Genomic DNA, 13,888 nt, shown 5'->3' with positions numbered 1-13,888 from the left:
AAGTAAACTGCCAGTCAAACTTTCCAAATTTCACCAACAGGTCCTCCATTATTGGAAATTAATATTCAAACATAATTTCTCCCCCCACAATACTCCAATATGGAATAATAGATATATTTTGATAAAAAAGAAGTCCTTTTACTTCAAAGAATGGTCAGACCAGGGAATCTGGTCTATCCTACATTTATTGGATGACAGAGGCAATATATTGGAATTTACAGAATTCAGGAACAAGTACAACTTAAACTGTACCAGAGAATTATTTAGTGATGTGATTAAGGCAATACCTCAAACTCTTATAGCTACAATCAAAGAATATTTATTTTATGAATCAACAATACCTTGAATGTACCCTTTATTCATTCAAGACTGTCTTTTTTTCAGCTGATAAATGTAGCAAAAATCAATTTCTAAGATCTTTACTTTCCAAAGGATGTTTCCCATCGCCCTTAAAAAGAAGATCCATATTAGAAAGATACACTACTGCTGCATCCACCGCTAAGAGAATTAGATGTAACTATTTGAAATTTTCTATTCCACCGAAAGCTAAAGAAGTGCACTTTAAGACAATGAATGAGATTTATCCATGTAAAGAACTATTGCGCCTTAGATTTAATGTTGATGTTAATGAATGTACATTCTGTGAAAATAACATTGAAACTCAGGAACACCTTTTCTTCTCATGTAACATCTCTGATAGGTTTTGGAAAGATCTTTATCAGTGGTTCTTGGAAAATAACTTGTCTTTGTCACCCCTAAATTATGAAAATATTCAATTTGGTCTTGTCTTGGAGGACGCAAAAACTGAGTTTCTATTAAACAATATCATTATACTTGCAAAATACTTTATACAGAAATGTAAATTCATGTCTGTCACACCTCATTTTCATGTTCTGTTGAAGGAGCTTGCTATCTTTTTGGACTCTTTGAAAGAAGTTGGATCTAAGAATGCTGAATGCCTTTACAGTGTGCTATCTGCTTTGTCTTTCAATCTGACCCCAGAAAGTGATAATTGAAATTTTTTATTTTATTTTTATTTATTTATTTACTTATTTTTTACCCTTTAATTTTATGGCTTTCTCTTGTTATTTGGTTATGGTTTCCTAGTTATCTGTTTATGTTACACTTGTTTACACTCAGTCTAAAACGTAACTGTGCATGCTCACTGCTTATCAGATTTGTTTTAATTAAAAAAGAAAAAAAAATTACAATGAAAAAAAAAAAAAATTTAAACCGGAGCTTTACTCTGACGACTTCCGCTGTTTTTCAGCTCCGGATCACTACAACTCCCAGCAGCCGCCGCGCGGCCGGAAGTAGTCAAACCTCCGTCGGTAAAGAAGAGGAGCTGCTGCAACGGAAGGTAAAAACAGCTGATCGATTCTGATCGAGTATCAGTTTTAAACACAACATCTGTCGGATCAATACACAGGATAAATGTCCGCGTTTTATGACGTCACTGCTCCCGCTTTTTTTCAACGTGAAACAAATAGTTACATCCGGTTTAAACTCTGACGTTATCCGTTAGCCTGCTAGCATGCTAACTAGCCTCCTGCTGTCAGACAGACAAAATCCTCCAGCTGTGACACAAAATACACAATAAATACACACGAAATACCTACAGTAAATACACAGGTAACACACACATGATACACAGGAAATATATAATAAATACACAGGAAATACACAGTTAATACAATAAAGGCATACAAAATAAACTCAAAATGCAGTGAACACACTGTACTCAGCAGTCTGTTGATGTGTGTGACTGAGGCTGCTTGTGAACAGCTGATCTGCTGAATGTGTGAACGACACACACCTGTTCGATCGAGTCAGAGTCTGAGGACACCTGGACAGATGGAGACGTGCAGTCCTGGAGGAAGTGACAGGGACAGAAACGTGTCTTTATTGTTCCTGTTTGCATCGACAGGTTAAATAAAGTATGTGCTGTGTGTCCAGATGATGAAGAGTAAAGCAGACGAGGAAGACTACTGGAACAGCTCCAAGTTTAAAGCCTTCACCTTCGATGATGAAGATGACGAGTTCAGCAGGGTAAGAAACTGCACAGTGTGATGAGTAAGTCTGCAGGTGTGTCAGTCACTGTGTAACCTTCAGGTGTGTCAGTCACTGTGTAACCTTCAGGTGTGTCAGTCACTGTGTAACCTTCAGGTGTGTCAGTCACTGTGTAACCTTCAGGTGTGTCAGTCACTGTGTAACCTTCAGGTGTGTCAGTCACTGTGTAACCTTCAGGTGTGTCAGTCACTGTGTAACCTTCAGGTGTGTCAGTCACTGTGTAACCCTCAGGTGTGTCAGTCACTGTGTAACCTTCAGGTGTGTCAGTCACTGTGTAACCTTCAGGTGTGTCAGTCACTGTGTAACCCTCAGGTGTGTCAGTCACTGTGTAACCTTCAGGTGTGTCAGTCACTGTGTAACCCTCAGGTGTGTCAGTCACTGTGTAACCTTCAGGTGTGTCAGTCACTGTGTAACCTTCAGGTGTGTCAGTCACTGTGTAACCCTCAGGTGTGTCAGTCACCTGTGTAACCCTCAGGTGTGTCAGTCACTGTGTAACCTTCAGGTGTGTCAGTCACTGTGTAACCTTCAGGTGTGTCAGTCACTGTGTAACCCTCAGGTGTGTCAGTCACTGTGTAACCTTCAGGTGTGTCAGTCACTGTGTAACCCTCAGGTGTGTCAGTCACTGTGTAACCTTCAGGTGTGTCAGTCACTGTGTAACCTTCAGGTGTGTCAGTCACTGTGTAACCTTCAGGTGTGTCAGTCACCTGTGTAGCCTTCAGGTGTGTCAGTCACTGTGTAACCTTCAGGTGTGTCAGTCACTGTGTAACCTTCAGGTGTGTCAGTCACTGTGTAACCTTCAGGTGTGTCAGTCACTGTGTAACCCTCAGGTGTGTCAGTCACTGTGTAACCTTCAGGTGTGTCAGTCACCTGTGCAACCTTCAGGTGTGTCAGTCACTGTGTAACCTTCAGGTGTGTCAGTCACTGTATAACCTTCAGGTGTGTCAGTCACTGTGTAACCTTCAGGTGTGTCAGTCACTGTGTAACCTTCAGGTGTGTCAGTCACTGTATAACCTTCAGGTGTGTCAGTCACTGTGTAACCCTCAGGTGTGTCAGTCACTGTGTAACCCTCAGGTGTGTCAGTCACCTGTGCAACCTTAAGGTGTGTCAGTCACTGTGTAACCTTCAGGTGTGTCAGTCACTGTGTAACCTTCAGGTGTGTCAGTCACTGTGTAACCTTCAGGTGTGTCAGTCACCTGTGTAACCCTCAGGTGTGTCAGTCACTGTGTAACCTTCAGGTGTGTCAGTCACTGTGTAACCCTCAGGTGTGTCAGTCACTGTGTAACCTTCAGGTGTGTCAGTCACCTGTGTAACCCTCAGGTGTGTCAGTCACCTGTGTAACCTTCAGGTGTGTCAGTCACTGTGTAACCCTCAGGTGTGTCAGTCACTGTGTAACCTTCAGGTGTGTCAGTCACCTGTGTAACCTTCAGGTGTGTCAGTCACTGTGTAACCCTCAGGTGTGTCAGTCACTGTGTAACCTTCAGGTGTGTCAGTCACTGTGTAACCCTCAGGTGTGTCAGTCACCTGTGTAACCTTCAGGTGTGTCAGTCACTGTGTAACCTTCAGGTGTGTCAGTCACTGTGTAACCTTCAGGTGTGTCAGTCACCTGTGTAACCCTCAGGTGTGTCAGTCACTGTGTAACCTTCAGGTGTGTCAGTCACTGTGTAACCCTCAGGTGTGTCAGTCACCTGTGTAACCTTCAGGTGTGTCAGTCACTGTGTAACCCTCAGGTGTGTCAGTCACCTGTGTAACCTTCAGGTGTGTCAGTCACTGTGTAACCTTCAGGTGTGTCAGTCACTGTGTAACCCTCAGGTGTGTCAGTCACCTGTGTAACCCTCAGGTGTGTCAGTCACTGTGTAACCCTCAGGTGTGTCAGTCACCTGTGTAACCCTCAGGTGTGTCAGTCACTGTGTAACCCTCAGGTGTGTCAGTCACTGTGTAACCCTCAGGTGTGTCAGTCACCTGTGTAACCTTCAGGTGTGTCAGTCACTGTGTAACCCTCAGGTGTGTCAGTCACCTGTGTAACCCTCAGGTGTGTCAGTCACCTGTGTAACCCTCAGGTGTGTCAGTCACTGTGTAACCTTCAGGTGTGTCAGTCACCTGTGTAACCTTCAGGTGTGTCAGTCACTGTGTAACCCTCAGGTGTGTCAGTCACCTGTGTAACCTTCAGGTGTGTCAGTCACTGTGTAACCTTCAGGTGTGTCAGTCACTGTGTAACCCTCAGGTGTGTCAGTCACTGTGTAACCTTCAGGTGTGTCGGTCACCTGTGTAACCCTCAGGTGTGTCAGTCACCTGTGTAGCCTTCAGGTGTGTCAGTCACTGTGTAACCTTCAGGTGTGTCAGTCACCTGTGTAACCTTCAGGTGTGTCAGTCACTGTGTAACCCTCAGGTGTGTCAGTCACCTGTGTAACCTTCAGGTGTGTCAGTCACTGTGTAACCTTCAGGTGTGTCAGTCACTGTGTAACCCTCAGGTGTGTCAGTCACTGTGTAACCTTCAGGTGTGTCGGTCACCTGTGTAACCCTCAGGTGTGTCAGTCACCTGTGTAGCCTTCAGGTGTGACATTGTGTTTGTCAGTTAAAGGAGTCGCGGCAGGCGGTGAACAGCATCCGGCGCCTGGTGGAGGATGAGGATGATGATGATGATGATGAGGTGGTGAAGGTCAGCTGGAGCGGGGAACCTGTCGGGAGTAAGACTCTTATTATTGTTAATCACCTGTGCAGAATCCTGAGCTGCGATTGGCTGCTGGGTGTGAATCATTGTCCTAATTGTTCTCAGGTATCTCCTGGTCTGTCAGTGAGACAGCAGCGTCCAATCAGAGGACAGACAGAGAGCCCGCCTTCCCCAAAATCAGCACAGAGACAACGACGCTCAGCAAGAGTAACTCAGGGTACTCTCTGAGCTCTCTGTTCAAAGGTGAGACAGGTGGACAGACAGGTGGACAGACAGGGGGACAGAGGTGTGAGACAGGAACATGAATGAAACAGTTGTCTCTGTGTCTCTGCAGGAAAAACTAAAGGAGGGAACTTCCAGTCGTTCACTGACTGTGAGTCTGAAACTACTGAACACTGTGTGAATGAGTGAGGGAGGGAAGGTGAACGGATGAGGATGAGTGGGTCAGAGAGTTAATGTTTGGTTGGAGGAGAGAGTGAGCAAATGGACTGGTAAATGAATGAGTGACTTAAAAATGAAAGCATGAATGGACGAATGAGTGAATAGATTGACGAATTAATTAAGTGACTGAGTGAATCAGTGAGTAAACAGATGAATGAATGAATCAGACTGATGTTGATATTTTTGTGTGTGTTAGCGTTCAGTGACTCGTCGGTTCGACTCTACGCTCCTGAACTCCGAAAACCCAAATCTGAGTACAAGGTAACAACAAGAAGATAATCTGATTAAAGATTGATAATCTAATTTAACTCTGATAATCTGATTAAAGTCTGATAATATGACTAAAGACTGATAATCTGATTAAAAACTGATAATCTGACTAAAGACTGATAATCAGATTAAAAACTGATAATCTGACTAAAGATTGATAATCTGATTAAAGACTGATAAATTGACTAAAGACTGATAATCTGACTAAAGACTGATAATCTGATTAAAGACTGATAAACTGACTAAAGATTGATAATCTGATTGAAGGCTGATAAACTGACTAAAGACTGATAAACTGATTAAAGACTGATGATCTGACTAAAGACTGATAAACTGACTAAAGACTGATAATCTGATTAAAGCCTGATAATCTGACTAAAGACTGATAATTTGACTAAAGACTGATAAACTGATTAAAGACTGATAATCTGATTAAAGACTGATAAACTGACTAAAGACTGATGATCTGACTAAAGACTGATAAACTGACTAAAGACTGATAATCTGATTAAAGACTGATAAACTGACTAAAGACTGATAATCTGATTGAAGACTGATAATCTGATTAAAAACTGATAATCTGACTAAAGACTGATAATCTGATTAAAAACTTATAATCTGACTAAAGATTGATAATCTGATTAAAGATTGATAATCTGATTAAAGACTGATAAACTGACTAAAGACTGATGATCTGACTAAAGACTGATAATCTGACTAAAGACTGATAATCTGATTAAAAACTGATAAACTGACTAAAGACTGATAATCTGATTGAAGACTGATAATCTGATTAAAGCCTGATAATCTGACTAAAAACTGATAATCTGACTAAAGACTGATAATCTGATTAAAAACTTATAATCTGACTAAAGACTGATGATCTGACTAAAGACTGATAAACTGACTAAAGACTGATAATCTGATTGAAGACTGATAATCTGATTAAAGACTGATAATCTGACTAAAGACTGATAATCTGATTAAAAATTTATAATCTGACTAAAGATTGATAATCTGATTAAAGATTGATAATCTGATTAAAGACTGATAAACTGACTAAAGACTGATAATCTGATTAAAGACTGATAATCTGACTAAAGACTGATAATCTGATTAAAAACTTATAATCTGACTAAAGACTGATAAACTGACTAAAGACTGATAATCTGATTAAAGACTGATAAACTGATTAAAGACTGATAAACTGCTTAACAACTGATAATCTGACTAAAGATTGATAAAGTGGCTAAAGACTGATAATCTGATTCAAGACTGATAAACTGACTAAAGATTGATAAACTGACTAAAGACTGATAATCTGACTAAAGACTGATAAACTGGCTAAAGACTGATAAACTGACTAAAGATTGATAATCTGATTAAAGACTGATAAACTGACTAAAGACTGATAATCTGATTAAAGACTGATAAACTGACTAAAGACTGATAATCTGATTAAAGACTGATAAACTGGCTAAAGATTGATAATCTGATTAATGATGGATAATATGATCACAAACTGAGGCTGCATTTCCTTTTTTTTCTGGTGTACTAATGATGATGTCATCATGTGATGTCAGGATTATGTCAGTGATTGGTCGCCTGAGGAGACAGTCCACAGGATGCAGCAGGGAAAGGTAACGCCCCCACCTGTCCGTCAACATGTCTGTGGCTCTGTGATTGGCTGGAGGAGGAGTGTCACAGTGTGTATTTGTACTGTGTGTGTTGCAGGTTGTATCTCTGGAGAAGTTTCGGTCTCTTCAGGACAAACTGCTGCTGCTGGATTACGCCGTCAGCGCACACGATGGAAACGTCATCACTGCTGTAACTTTATTTACAACTTGATCCTCAACATTATCTAAACTTTATCAACACCACCTGACAACATGTTTTTTTTCTTACAGGTGTTAATTTATTTGAAGAGGACTCTGAGTAAAGGTGAGTCCGCTGGTTCAGACTCTGTACCGTGAGACAGGACATGTCGTTAGGGAGGTAACGTTAGCTTTAACCCAGGGTTTTCAGGGTACACTGCCGCGCTAACTGCACACCTGACCTGCTCCAGGCAGGTTACATTGGAGATATCAGAATTAAAGCTCCGCCTACTGACCGATCAGTTTTGTTGGAAAATGGCGTGTGTAGTACCAGTCAGACCTGGTCCTGGATCAGTCAGATCTGGTCCTGGATCAGTCTGATCTGGTCCTGGATCAGTCAGTCTGATCTGGTCCTGGATCAGTCAGACCTGGTCCTGGATCAGTCAGATCTGGTCCTAGGTCAGTCAGATCTGGTCCTGGATCAGTCAGACCTGTTCCTGGATCAGTCTGATCTGGTCCTGGATCAGTCAGTCTGATCTGGACCTGGATCGGTCAGACCTGGTCCTGGCTCAGTCAGACCTGGTCCTGGATCAGTCAGACATGGTCCTGGATCAGTCTGATCTGGTCCTGGATCAGTGTGTCTGGTGTTGTTGACTCTTTGTGTTTCTCTGTTCAGAGGTTTTGTTTCGGGAGCTGGAGTCCAGACAGACGGCTCTGAGACACTTCATCCACTATCTGACTGAAACCAAAGACCAGAGGCTGCTGCTGGAGCTGCTCAGGTCTCTGCTCACACCTCTACCTGTATCTGTGTGAACACCTGGACACACCTGGGTAACGTACATGTACAGTATTTATCTGATGTGTCTTCTTCCTGTCCTCCTCAGAGCTCTGGGCAGGACAGAGGACGCAGCGGTACGTTCACACACTATAAACACACCAGCAGTACGCAATACTGCTACACATTTAAAGTATCAAAGGTACAAATCAGACCAACAGGAAGCTGATGTCATTTCCTGTGTGTCTTAATGGCAAAAGCTGCTGCAGTACAAAGAACACCTGAGCATTGCAGACGAAAACAAGAGGCGGGACTTCCTGAAGACCTGCATCAGGTGAGAGACTCCTGCAGGCAAGCGTACTACAGCACGTATATCATCTGACCTGATGAAGTGTACTTACTTTGACACGTATGCTGATACTCTGACCTGATGAAGTGTACTTACTTTGACACGTATGCTGATACTCTGGCCTGATGAAGTGTACTTACTTTGACACGTATATTAATACTCTGACCTGATGAAGTGTACTTACTTTGACACGTATATTAATACTCTGACCTGATGAAGTGTACTTACTTTGACACGTATATTAATACTTTGACCTGATGAAGTGTACTTACTTTGACACGTATGCTGATACTCTGACCTGATGAAGTGTACTTACTTGGGCTCATTGATTGTTTCTTTCCAGTCTTCCGTTTTCTCCGGAGGACTCTGCTCATGTTCAGGATCACTACACTCTGCTGGAGAGACAGATCATCATCGAGGTCAGGAATGCAAAACCAGTTTGATTTCCGTCACCCAGTCCACTTCACCTATCCCAGTGTGCCAAAAATGAACCCAGGAGTCATTCAGGTGCTATCCCAGTTTAACTCCAGTTTGCCTTGTTGGCAGGCAACTGACCGGCAGGCTGAGCGCGGAGGGAAGGTGGAAATCTTCCAGAAGTTTCCTAGAAGAGCTTCGATTCTCAACATGCCGCTGATCACCACCCTGTACTACTGCTGCTTCTATCACTACACAGAGTCTGAGGTCAGTTTAACTAAACCAGACTGTAGTGGTTTCCACCACTACACAGAGTTGAACCAGATCAGTTGAACCAGATCTGTTGAATTACATCAATTGAGCCAGATTAGTCAAACCAGATTAGTCAAACCAGATTAGTTAAACCAGATTACTTGACTCAGATCAATTCAACCAGATCAGTTGAACCAGATTAGTTGAACTAGATCAGTTGAGCAGATTAGTCAAACCAGATTAGTTGAACCAAATCAGTTGACCCAGATGAGTTGACCCAGATCAGTTGAACCAGATTAGTTGAACCAGATCAGTTGAACCAGATTAGTTGAACCAAATCGGTTGAGCCAGATTAGTCGAACCAGATTAGTTAAACCAGATCAGTTGAACTAGATCAGTTGAGCCAGATTAGTCAAACCAGATCAGTTGAACCAGATCAATTGAACCAGATTAGTTAAACCAGATCAGTTGAACCAGATTAGTCAAACCAGATTAGTTAAACCAGATTACTTGACCCAGATCAGTTGAACCAAATCAATTGAACCAGATTACTTGACCCAGATTAGTTAAACCAGATCAGTTGAACTAGATCAGTTGAGCCAGATTAGTCAAACCAGATTACTTGACCCAGATTAGTTAAACCAGATCAGTTGAACCAGATCAGATGAGCCAGATTAGTTGAACCAAATCAGTTGAGCCAGATCAATTGAACCAGATTAGTTAAACCAGATTACTTGACCCAGATCAGTTGAACCAAATCAATTGAACCAGATTACTTGACCCAGATTAGTTGAACCAAATCAATTGAACCAGATTACTTGACCCAGATTAGTTAAACTAGATCAGTTGAACTAGATCAGTTGAGCCAGATTAGTCGAACCAGATCAGTTGAACCAGATTAGTTAAACCAGATCAGTTGAACTAGATCAGTTGAACCATATTAGTCAAATTAGATTAGTTAAACCAGATTACTTGACTCAGATCAGTTGAACCAGATTAGATGAACCAAATCAGTTGAGCCAGATTAGTCGAACCAGATTAGTTAAACCAGATCAGTTGAACCAGACTGGTTGAACCAGATTAGTTTAACCAGATCAGTTGAACCTGCCTTCTGTTTGCAGGGAACCTACAGCAGTCCACTGAACATCCGTCAGACCTTTAAGGTGAGAGGAGACATTGTTTAATCATATTGAAGGTAAATGTTTTGTCATCAATGTCTGACCTCATTGACCTTTGACCCCAGCTTTCGGAGAAGCAGTACTTTGTGACGGCGTTGGCGGCGCGGGCGAAGCTGAAGGCGTGGTTGGACGTAGATGCTCTATTCACCAGCAGGAACTGGCTCGGCTTCACCAAGAAGAAGTCACCCCTCAGCTTCCAACGAGTTGTCGACATCCTGCAGAAAAACTCCGCCCCCACACAGGTGAGGTGGGCGGGGCCAAAATAACATTACTCACAATAAAAACAGGTGTTGTCCAGGTGTTTGATTGGCAGGAGGAAGAGGTAAAAAAGAGAGCTGTGTTTTTACAACAGGTGTATTATGTGACTGACAGGTGTGTTATGTGACTGACAAGTGTGTTGTGTGACTGACAGGTGTGTTATGTGATTGACAGGTGTGTTATGTGATTGACAGGTGTGTTATGTGATTGTTATGTGACTGACAGGTGTGTTATGTGATTGACAGGTGTGTTATGTGATTGTTATGTGACTGACAGGTGTGTTATGTGATTGTTATGTGACTGACAGGTGTGTTATGTGATTGACAGGTGTGTTATGTGATTGACAGGTGTGTTATGTGACTGACAGGTGTGTTATGTGATTGACAGGTGTGTTATGTGATTGACAGGTGTGTTGTGTGATTGACAGGTGTGTTATGTGACTGACAGGTGTGTTATGTGACTGACAGGTGTGTTCTGTGATTGACAGGTGTGTTATGTGATTGACAGGTGTGTTATGTGATTGACAGGTGTGTTATGTGATTGACAGGTGTGTTATGTGACTGACAGGTGTGTTATGTGATTGACAGGTGTGTTATGTGACTGACAGGTGTGTTCTGTGATTGACAGGTGTGTTGTGTGATTGACAGGTGTGTTGTGTGATTGACAGGTGTGTTATGTGATTGACAGGTGTGTTATGTGATTGACAGGTGTGTTATGTGACTGACAGGTGTGTTATGTGATTGACAGGTGTGTTATGTGACTGACAGGTGTGTTATGTGATTGACAGGTGTGTTGTGTGATTGACAGGTGTGTTATGTGACTGACAGGTGTGTTATGTGATTGACAGGTGTGTTGTGTGATTGACAGGTGTGTTATGTGATTGACAGGTGTGTTATGTGACTGACAGGTGTGTTATGTGATTGACAGGTGTGTTGTGTGATTGACAGGTGTGTTGTGTGATTGACAGGTGTGTTATGTGACTGACAGGTGTGTTATGTGATTGACAGGTGTGTTGTGTGATTGACAGGTGTGTTATGTGACTGACAGGTGTGTTATGTGATTGACAGGTGTGTTGTGTGATTGACAGGTGTGTTGTGTGATTGACAGGTGTGTTATGTGACTGACAGGTGTGTTATGTGATTGACAGGTGTGTTGTGTGATTGACAGGTGTGTTATGTGATTGACAGGTGTGTTATGTGATTGACAGGTGTGTTATGTGACTGACAGGTGTGTTCTGTGATTGACAGGTGTGTTCTGTGATTGACAGGTGTGTTATGTGATTGACAGGTGTGTTGTGTGATTGACAGGTGTGTTGTGTGATTGACAGGTGTGTTGTGTGATTGACAGGTGTGTTATGTGATTGACAGGTGTGTTGTGTGATTGACAGGTGTGTTATGTGATTGACAGGTGTGTTATGTGATTGACAGGTGTGTTGTGTGATTGACAGGTGTGTTGTGTGATTGACAGGTGTGTTATGTGATTGACAGGTGTGTTATGTGACTGACAGGTGTGTTGTGTGATTGACAGGTGTGTTGTGTGATTGACAGGTGTGTTATGTGATTGACAGGTGTGTTATGTGATTGACAGGTGTGTTATGTGATTGACAGGTGTGTTGTGTGATTGACAGGTGTGTTGTGTGATTGACAGGTGTGTTGTGTGATTGACAGGTGTGTTGTGTGATTGACAGGTGTGTTATGTGATTGACAGGTGTGTTGTGTGATTGACAGGTGTGTTATGTGATTGACAGGTGTGTTATGTGATTGACAGGTGTGTTGTGTGATTGACAGGTGTGTTATGTGATTGACATAACACAGGTGTGTTATGTGACTGACAGGTGTGTTGTGTGATTGACAGGTGCTGCAGGACTACGTGGCGCTGGTTGATGATGCGGAGCTGAGGATCACTTTGGCTCAGAAACATAAATGTCACGACATCGTCATCAACGTGAGACTGTTTACATTCTTACTGCTCTCTGATTGGACGATTATTTAATGAACCACTCAGAATCAAATGTCCTCTGTGAAACCTGACACCTGTTGATATTATTGATGCAATGTGTTACTGTGATGTCATGATGACTACGTGTCTCTGGGCCAATCAGACGTACCGGGACCTGAAGGACCGGCAGCAGTTGCTAGGATACCGGGCGAAGGTGGAGAGAGGGTCGGCGGAGGAGAGGAAGATTGATGAGCTGCTCAACAACCAGGTGAGGAGGAGGAGTCATCTTCATCGTCTTCCTCCTGTGACCTGTCTCACGTCTTTTCTTCTTCTCTTTCAGCAAATCCGGTGGAAGAACTGAACGTTTAACTAAAGATTTTTACTTTGAAAGAAAAGAGGCTGTTTCCTGTGCGAAGAGATGAGCCGTCACCGTGACAACAGGAACGTCCTGTCAGATCACGCCCGCTTCATCCTCATTGGTCGCAGAGAGGAGTGTTCAGATTGTCCCCGCCCACAGAACTCTGGGTGGGTGGGGTTTATATTTCTGCTGAGTCATCTCAGAGCCATCACAGAGTCATTGGCGAGTCAGCGACAAGACATCACAGAGTTATTGCCGAGTCGTCGCTTCAACATTCCTAAAACAATAAAGTCATTTAAAAATGTGAATCAAGTCTTTTTATACTGGAGGAGGAGAGAAGGAGGAAGGAGGGAGGAGAAAGGAGGGAGGGGAGGAGGAAGGAGGGAGGAGAGGAGGAGAAAGGAAGGAGGGAGGAGATGAGAAAGGAGGGGGGAGGAGAGCGGTAGGAAGGAGGGAGGAGGGGAGGAGAAAGGAAGGAGGGAGGAGATGAGAAAGGAGGGAGGAGAGGGGTAGGAAGGAGGGAGGAAAGGGGTAGGAAGGAGGGAGGAGAGGAGGAGAAAGGAGGGAGGAGAGGGGTAGAAAGGAGGGAGGACATGAGGAGGGGAGGAGAGGAGGGTAGAGAAAGGGAGGTGGAGAAAGTGAAAAAAGAGAAAGGAGGAAATACAGAGAAGAGGAAAACGAGATAGCGAAGGAAAGGAGGGGAAGAGGAATTATTGAAAGAAAAGAGGAGATAGAGAAGGAAAGGAGGTGATTGAGGTAGAGAAGGAAGTAAGGAGGGAGAGAATGAAAGGAGTAGATGGAGAAGGCAAGGAGAAGAGGAGGAACAGGTAGAGAAGGAAATGTGGAGTAAGAAATGAGGGGAAGAGGAATTATTGAAAGGAATGAGGAAAGGAGGAGGAAGAGAAGGAAGAGGACAGACAGAAGGAAATAAGGGGGTAGAGAAGGAGAGGAGGAGACAAAGAAGGAAAGGAGGAGAGATGGAAGAGAGGAGGAGTCGTCCTGCAGTAACAAAACGCGGCCACAAGATGGCGGCGGTTTCTTTCAACATTTCTAAGTTGATGGTAGTTGTTAATATGACGTCATTCAGTGATCGCCGATCGATC

The 13,888-nt window shown here is 43.0% G+C and overlaps 1 protein-coding gene across 2 annotated transcripts; it reads left to right on the top strand.

Annotated features, from left to right (window-relative positions):
• The first annotated feature begins 1,298 nt into the window (after nucleotides 1–1,298).
• On the top strand, nucleotides 1,299–13,093 carry vipas39 (VPS33B interacting protein, apical-basolateral polarity regulator, spe-39 homolog). Of its 2 annotated transcripts, none has more exons than XM_033648070.2 (19): nucleotides 1,299–1,360; nucleotides 1,957–2,049; nucleotides 4,643–4,754; nucleotides 4,844–4,981; nucleotides 5,073–5,111; nucleotides 5,376–5,440; nucleotides 7,033–7,089; nucleotides 7,184–7,276; nucleotides 7,357–7,390; nucleotides 7,940–8,042; nucleotides 8,148–8,175; nucleotides 8,299–8,372; nucleotides 8,731–8,806; nucleotides 8,934–9,068; nucleotides 10,175–10,216; nucleotides 10,297–10,473; nucleotides 12,344–12,433; nucleotides 12,591–12,695; nucleotides 12,768–13,093. In XM_033648070.2, the coding sequence occupies exons 2-19, from the start codon at nucleotides 1,957–1,959 to the stop codon at nucleotides 12,786–12,788; spliced, it is 1,482 nt and encodes a 493-aa protein (XP_033503961.1). In that variant the 5' UTR covers nucleotides 1,299–1,360; the 3' UTR covers nucleotides 12,789–13,093. The 2 variants fall into 2 exon arrangements, with proteins under 2 accessions (XP_033503961.1, XP_078029744.1); XM_078173618.1 differs by having other exon boundaries at nucleotides 1,317–1,360; nucleotides 1,928–2,049.
• The last annotated feature ends 795 nt before the right edge of the window (nucleotides 13,094–13,888 follow it).

This window comes from Epinephelus lanceolatus, chromosome 13, assembly GCF_041903045.1.
Source record: "Epinephelus lanceolatus isolate andai-2023 chromosome 13, ASM4190304v1, whole genome shotgun sequence".
NCBI classification, from domain to species: domain Eukaryota; kingdom Metazoa; phylum Chordata; class Actinopteri; order Perciformes; family Serranidae; genus Epinephelus; species Epinephelus lanceolatus.
Note: the sequence above shows the minus strand (reverse complement) of the source record. Positions and strands in the feature narration are given on the sequence as shown.

Bases quoted from the DNA above. Each gene is read 5' to 3' on its own strand.
- vipas39 (XM_033648070.2), top strand. From the start codon at position 1,957: ATGATGAAGAGTAAAGCAGACGAGGAAGACTACTGGAACAGCTCCAAG. The intron at 4,755-4,843 runs GTAAGACTCTTA...AATTGTTCTCAG, and splicing joins GAGCGGGGAACCTGTCGGGA to GTATCTCCTGGTCTGTCAGT. The intron at 8,807-8,933 runs GTCAGGAATGCA...CCTTGTTGGCAG, and splicing joins AGAGACAGATCATCATCGAG to GCAACTGACCGGCAGGCTGA.